This window comes from Glycine max, chromosome 11 (genome assembly GCF_000004515.6).
Source record: "Glycine max cultivar Williams 82 chromosome 11, Glycine_max_v4.0, whole genome shotgun sequence".
In the NCBI taxonomy this organism is placed as follows: domain Eukaryota; kingdom Viridiplantae; phylum Streptophyta; class Magnoliopsida; order Fabales; family Fabaceae; genus Glycine; species Glycine max.
The window spans coordinates 5,608,936-5,616,931 of record NC_038247.2 but is presented as its reverse complement, the minus strand read 5'-3'; the positions used below and the strand labels follow the sequence as shown (position 1 = coordinate 5,616,931).

The 7,996-nt window shown below is 38.7% G+C and overlaps 1 protein-coding gene across 1 annotated transcript; it reads right to left on the bottom strand.

The window, feature by feature from the left end:
- Positions 1–259: 259 nt before the first annotated feature.
- On the bottom strand, positions 260–4,197 carry LOC100795838 (probable LRR receptor-like serine/threonine-protein kinase At4g36180). The gene has a single exon (XM_014763892.3). It carries the CDS (start codon positions 3,900–3,902, stop codon positions 507–509), a length of 3,396 nt encoding a protein of 1,131 aa, XP_014619378.1. The 5' UTR covers positions 3,903–4,197; the 3' UTR covers positions 260–506.
- Positions 4,198–7,996: the final 3,799 nt, after the last annotated feature.

Here is a 7,996-nt window from a genome sequence, read left to right as displayed (position 1 = left end):
ACCCCACACTGTTAACGGCTACATCATCCAACTCCGTTGCCGGAACCTGCGCCAAGACCACATGATTTGTCAGAAAACGCAGGTCCGTTCCTCAGACGGGAACAATACCAATACGATGCCGTTGCGTTGCTTTGGCGCGAAACGCTTCGCGGGCCCCACCCCCTTGTCCTCACTCATCCCACTGTATCGCATCTACTCTGCATCTGTCAAAGACGTTGACTAACTTAGAGCTCGAGAAAGTGAGAGATATATATCATAATCCATTCATACCATCTCAGTCACCAGGTTGAAACAGACCGTAAAAATGGCCCTCAAAAATGGAAAAAATGTTCCCTTTTCTCTATTTTTTTTTCTTTGGTGGGAAAGAATCCCGGTGGAGACAAAAACACAAGTTAACAACCACGAACTACCAATGTTACACTTCTTAAATCAACTTAAAAGGGTTTTGACTAAAACAACAAAAAAAATGAAAAGTTGGATCAGAAAAGTTTGCAGTTTTTGGGTTATTATGCCGGAGAAGGTTGAGAGGTGGGATCTGCGGAGGATGGGATATCAGGACCAACTCTGCAGCCTTCAAGCATGAAAACAATGTCGGACATGGTTGGTCGATCAAGAAGGTCAGGTGCTGTGCAAAGCAACCCAACTTTTACACCCAGTAAAAACTCTTCCCACTCTGATGATTCTGGGTCCAACTCGAGTAAACCTGGTTCTAATAGCTCCGTTATTTGACCCCTCTGAAGTTGTTTTTTTACCCACTTCACTATGTCTTCGTCTTGGGTGAACATCACAGGTCGTTTTCCTGTCAGTAGTTCCAGCAACACAATGCCAAAGCTGTAGACATCACTCTCCTTCGAGGCTTCCCCGGTTAAGACTGCTTCTGGAGAAACGTAACCCAGTGTGCCAACGGATGTTGAAGTGGAGGCCTCGCCTGGAGTGGCTCTTGTTAACTTGTCTAACCCAAAATCTGATAAGTGGGCTTCAAAATCTGCATCGAATAGGACGTTTTGTGGCTTCACGTCGCCATGGACAATTGAGGATTGGTGTAGGAAGGCTAAGCCACGGGCAATTCCTAGGGCAATGAGGTGACGCATTGGCCAATTTAGAACGTGGCCATCTTGGTGAGAAGCTTCTTGGAGGAGGGTTGCAAGGTTTCCATTGGGCATGTAATCGTAGACTAGGAGTCTCATGTCAGGTGGCCCTGCATAGTAACCTCTGAGAACTGTTAAATTTCGGTTCTTGACTTTGCCAAGTGACTCGGCTTCTTTTCTAAACATGTTCTCATCCAATGATCCATCTTGCAGCCTGCGAATGGAAAGGACCATTCCATCGTTGTAGCAGGCCTTGAACACTAATCCATGCCTTGTTCTGCTCAGCACGTTCTCTTCGTCGAATTGTCTTGTTGCTTCAATGGTCTCAGCAAGTGTAATTTTGGTGTTGAACATCACTAGTTTTGGTCCCCCACTCTGAGTACTGCTGCTACGAGCTGCACTTGTTCCAGAACTGGCTCTAGCGGGACTCTTTTTCTTTTCACCCGATACTCCTTGTTTCAGTCTTTTACGCCATCTCAACAGACTGAAAACGTAGAAGCAGCAAAATAAAACTAGAGCAAAAGCTCCACAAGCAATGACAACCACCAGCACAATCAACCTCTTTCTGTTTTTACCGTTTATATCTTCACATTTTTTGTCCAATGGCTTCCCACATAAACCCTGATTATTTGCGAATACAGAGGGGTTGCTGAACCAGGATCCCAACGTTGGTGGTATCTCACCATCCAGGTTATTTCCTGAGACATTGAAGTACACCAAACCAGATATCATGGAAAGGTTACTCGGAATTACCCCACTCAAGTTATTAGCAGAGAGATCCAACATTGTTAGGTTTGATAGATCCGACAATGACCCAGGTATGGCCCCTGAAAGATGGTTGTGATCCACAAACAAAGTGGTTAATGACGAGCATTTGGAGATTTCCTCAGGAACATCCCCAGTTAAATTGTTCCCACTCAAATCAAGCAATTTCAAAAGGGTGAGGCGAGAGAGATCAGCAGGAATGTGACCTGCCAAAGAATTTGACCCAAGCTCAAGCATTTCAATACCAGAGCAGTTTCCAATCTCCGAAGGGATTGTTCCTGTAATGTGATTATCAGATAACGAAAGAACAAGCAAGGAACGAAGAAAGCCATAGTTTTCAGGAATATGCCCAGAGAAGGCATTAGAACTGAGATTCACATACTGCAAACTCATCAAACTGCTAAACCCTTCAGGCACCTCACCAGATAACTTGTTCTCCTGAAGTGCAACAACTTGCAGACTGGGCAACCCCGAGAGTTCAAGTGGTAACTCTCCAGAAAGATTCTGTTTGCTCAAGTCAAGTGTAGTTAGCCTGAAAAGACTCCCCAAACTAGCAGGGATGTTTCCAGAGAAGCCATTGCCACTGAGATTGAGCACCATTAACCTATTCAAATTCCCAATACTCGTATAAACTTGACCAGTAAATTTGTTTCCACTAAGGTCCAGTATCGTCAAATTATTCAATCTCATTATCGTCTCAGGCATACTTCCATTCAACCTATTACCTCTCAAACTCAATGTTTCAAGAAATGAAAGGTTACCAAAACTCACCGGAACCGAACCAGAGAAATGGTTCCCACCAAGAGACAACACCTTGAGGCCAATCATATCACCGAAAAACGAAGGAACTTCTCCGCCAAACCCGTTGCCTTCAAAATCAACGACACTTAGGGACCCACATTTTTTGAGTTCCACCGGAATGGTGCCGGTGAAGGAATTCTTAGCCATCTTCAACTCCTCCAACTTGATAAGGCTTCCGATTTCCGGCGGAACCTCGCCGGAAAGTGCATTGCTGGAAACATCAAGCACGGTCAACGTGGTCACGTTGGTCAACCACAACGGAAACGTGCCTCGTATGCGATTGTGCTGAATATCCAAAACCTGAAGAACGCTGAAACACGTGCTGCTGGTCTCAGGCCCCACGAAATCCGTGAAACCGTTGAATCCGAGATGAACAATCCGCAGCGACGGCGCGTGGACGGAACCGTTGCAGAAAACGGAACCCGGAATGGAGCCAGTGAGATTGTTCTGAGAGAGCGACATCACCTGAAGCCTCGGAAGTGCCGAAATCGCCGACGGAACGACGCCGGTAAGCGCGTTTCCCTCCACGCTCAGATGCAAAAGCGCAGAGCAGTTGGCGAGCGCCGAAGGAAGCGTTCCTCCGAGGAGGTTGTGGTCCAGCCAGAGGTACTGCAGCTGCTGAAGCTCCCCGAGGCTCGCCGGAATCTCGCCGGAAAACTGATTGTAGGAAAGATTTATCAACTGAAGCTGAGAGAGGTTCGCAATGGAGCTCGGAATCTCGCCGGAGAAAGCGTTCGACGAGAGGTCGAGGGTTTTGAGACTGATAGGGAGTTCGCCGGGGACGCTGCCAGAGATATGGTTCTGCGCGACGTTGAGAATCTGAAGGCCGGTGAGGTTCGCGATCTCCGGTGGAAGGTTGCCGGAAAACAAATTATCCTGCAAGAACACTGACCGTAGGAGCGTGCATTTGGACAGCGACGAAGGAATGGTTCCGTTGAAGGAGTTTGAACGAAGGTTTATCTTACGCAGCATGCGCAACTCAGAGATACGCTCACTGAGTCTGCCACCGAGTTGAAGACAAGGCAGACGCAGCTCCGTGACTCGGTCGTTGGTGCAGCCGACTCCGCGCCAGTCGCAGGGCGCCGCCGGAGACGAGGGATCCCAACTGTCGAGAGCTCCGGCGGGATCGTGGAGGTTGAGCTTGAAGGATGTCAAGGCTTGGATCTCAGCGACGGTTACGGCGCTGCGATCGGCGCACGTTAAGAGCGGTGCGCACAGCACCATGAGGAGGAGAAAAAGAGCAGGCATGGTTAATGGTTACCGTCGTTGTTGCAGAAGTAATGAATAAAGAGAAGGTTATAATTGGGAGTTGAGGTTAGTGAAATGCATGTGCCGCGTACATTAGCACACTGCACACACAGAGGCTGTTGTGTGCGTATTTTCCAGATTCGGCAGAGCAAGTCTCCGTTTAAAACGCAGTTTTCTCTTCTCTACTCTCTCTGTCTTTTTCGTTACTGCATAGTGTCTTGACTGTTCTTTATTATTATATTATTATAATTAATTATTAATAGTATTTTATTTATGTCTCCCTCTCTCCTTAGAACCATTTCAACAACCCTTTCCACTGTACTTGTGTGATGTTCTGTTGGGTCTACAAACTTCATGTGATGTGATATGGATTCAATCATTGAGTTTCTCTTTACCTTTCATTTTTCCTTTATTTTTGTTTTTTAAATTATATTGATCAATATTGAATAATTCGGGTGTTATGAATAAATAAGAAATGAATAAATTTTATTTTCAGGGTGTTAATTAGTTGAATAATTTTATATATTTCTGTGATTTTACTATTTGGCTTACTTTTTTATATAGTAAGTATTAAATACATTCTATATATGTTCAAAAGGCATTAAATATATATATTTTATTTAATATATTTTTAATATGGTAATAAGAAGATAGTATAAAATTACTCTTGTTAGTTATTATAATTATGGAAACGGTTACAAGATTTAATGTGAATAAGGGAATGCTAAATTAAAGAAAGGGAATTATTTGATTTGAATTTTTAAAGTCAAATAGAATTTATCAAGTAAAAAAAAGTCAAATAAAATTTGAATTAATACAGCCTGAGTTGTGTTTTTTTTTTTTTTTTTTTACCTAATACAGCTTGACTTAAGGTTATTAGCTTTATAGGTATTCCTGAGAAAAAAACGCCAATGTTTTATAAATAAAAAAAGTTATTTCTTCGATAATTTTTTTCTCTGTTAGTTTGGGGATTTGGATTGCGATGTGGTCTACCTCAAGCATTGTCTTTTCTCTCTTGGGGCCATTCAGATGAAAATGGACGAATGGTGTTATGGTCCGGCCGAAACAATCGCCAACAGGGTAATGATTGAGTATATATATATCTGGGGAAGCTGGGGATTTTCATGTTGGGACATTTTATTTTTCTTCATGTTTGGCACTTTATAGTTTCACCCCCAACATTTTGGCTGGGCATTAGGTGTTTCTTTAAAAAGTTTAAAAGTTTATGCATTGTGTCTTCCCTTTCAATCGAATGGTCAATACATCGATTGAAGTTGAAAGCAAAAGGAGCCAAGTTTTCCACTGTTACTTAGGCTTTTGAATCTATTAGCCATATAAAGGTTATAGTGGGGAAAGTACAGCAAAGGTTAAATCCCAAGCAGCAAATTGAATTAAGGTCAATCAATAATTTGGTGGACCACAAATACTATCTCATAGTCCCACACACTGATACTCTTCTTTGGTTGAAAATTTAGACAATGTAAAGACAACCCGTGTCAATAATTTTAAATCAATGCAGTGCCTTTGGACATTGGGTTACAACTATTTTAGTAATTAAAGAAAAAAATAATAAGGAAAGGGAGAAAGAAGAAAAGAGAAAGAAAAGGGTCACTATTGAATGCTCCATTAAGCTAGAGCAGGCATTATGCCAACCAAAAAGGGTTTCACTTTAACAACATGATCCTCCGTTTATAATTCTGTAGTAATTGTACAATGGTCCACCCAGGAATAAGTGCCAGAAATTGATCATAGGCCTCGCTAGCTGGGTGGAGTAGGAGTGACCAATATGGTGCATTGGGTGAGAAATGGAATTTGGCCATGCCTCAAATTAAAGCTTTTTACGGTGTTAAGAAACTGTGGTGTGTGCCCTAGTGGTAGAGGGCATCATCTCATCAACCATAAAGGGCATTCAATTTTACCTATATATGCGTGTGTTTGTGATTGAATTATTGAAGGGTAACGGGTAACATTTTTTCCCCCATTTGATTACCAAAGGCAACAGAGCCTTGATGGGTAAACAGAATAATAAAGGCACACTCATCATACAAATTCCATTTAAAATCTTTGTCAATGCTAGCTTGTCAACATTTAATTAGGCTGGACCAACAACTTTATTTGTTTGAGGATATTGGAAGGGAAGAGGAACCTTACATCCACATTTGGTGTAGAGAGAGCTCAGACCATGGCCAAGGCGGGACCAGATTGGTGGGTGCATTATAGCCTGTGAAAGAATCCTATAGTTTTTCCCCCACCTTCTGACCATTTAACCAGAATCAGGATGTAGATCATAAAAATGTACTATAAAATTAGCCTTTTATTTTTTTTCTCTCTCTTTAATGTGAAAATGTTCCTGTCCTTTTTCGTTTCTTTCAACCATGAAAGTTTAAAACAGTTTCAATACTCATTTTCACCCAGAAAGAAAAAACTTCTTTATTGTTATTCGTATCGTAGGACGTGATTTTTTACATTGCCTTTTTAAAAGTAAATAAATATATAATCCCATCCTTAAAAATAGTTAACAGTTATATAGTTTTAGTTCTTAATAAAAGCCTATGTATATTAATTTAGTTCTTATTTTTTTAAATTAATGTTAAATTGTGGTTGATTCAAGCGGAACTAAACTCAAATCTTTTAATAATTTTTGTGGAAGGAAAAAGCCGCTTGAAAGGAAAGAAAAATTATACTAAAATTGTTCGATAAAAAAATTTCAACAAAAATTAATTATTAACAAATCAGTTAATACTTCAGAGGAATAAAAATAGTCATTCTTTCACGAAATTAACCTAAATTACAAACTAAATTTTTATAACGTAAACAATTACTAATTTATCGTGATACAAATAAATTTGAATAGTAAAGTGTATACAAATTATAACTTTTGAGATAAGAGTTGTGTGTTATTCTTTTATCAATCAAACCCTTGTCCTTTCAACTCGATGAATTTATAAAAGTTGTTTATTTTTAAGAATGACATAATATTTTTTTATTCATGAAAATAAAATTGAGAACATATTTCCTAATTATCTAAGTATCTATTTGTTTATTCTTTTTTAATACGTAGTATTTGGAGATATTATTTCTTCAACAAAAATATTTAATTCTGTAAAAAAATAGTTATTAAATATTAATTTAAGTTTATTCACTCTGAGTAAATTCGGTTTCATATTGATTATTGATTGGATACAATATTAATTGAATCGAAGAGAAATTATTGAATTTGACCAAATTCTGATTGACATTGATCGGATAAAATATTTATTGAGTCTAAGATAAACTATTGACTTTGAACAAAATTCAATTCACCATGATCGAGTAAAGTTTCACAAGGATCGATGTATTGAAAAAGGCATACAATCAAATTATAAATTCATGTTATATTTCATCTTATATGATATTATTTTGTTAGAATTTTTTTTTTTATCATCATCACATTCATGTAAAATATCTATTAATCTTGTAAAAAAATAAAAAATCTATTTTATTTTCTTTTAAGGAAAAACTTATCTAATCCAGTGCTGCTACTAGTTCTTCCCCCCTATGCTGCCAATACTCGCCTGTATTGACATTATGAAACCCTTAAAAAAAACTGTGGAAAAACGGACTAGCGCTCGTAAGTTAGCCCTATAACCCAACAAAATCAGACTACTAAGGTTAAGACTCGTCATCTTCCAATTTGGATTGTCACACAAAAAAAATAAAAAATAATAATAATTTAGATTTTTTTTTTAAAATGCGAATTCATGGCAACTTTTGTTTTCACATCCTACTTTGTCAGGTTCACCCTTTAATTTTTCATTTTTTTTAATGAAAATACCCTTGACGATAGCATATTTTTGTTCTAAATTTTTCACAATAAAAATATGTGTTTGCCATATTAAGAAACAGACTCGAAATCAGATGCTCTAATAGAAAAAAAATATTAAGTAACATCATTTAACTTTAAACAACTTATGAAAATACTCGTGTTGCAAATGCTCTTATCTATTTATATCAGTTCTACTTGTCATTACTTTCTAAAATGGAAATTACTATTGAAACCTTTAGTCCTACTCTTATGGGCAAAATTTAGATACAATACCTTAAAATGTTTTTTA

Coding starts and splice junctions, on each gene's coding strand:
- LOC100795838 (XM_014763892.3), bottom strand. CDS start 3,902: ATGCCTGCTCTTTTTCTCCTCCTCATGGTGCTGTGCGCACCGCTCTTA.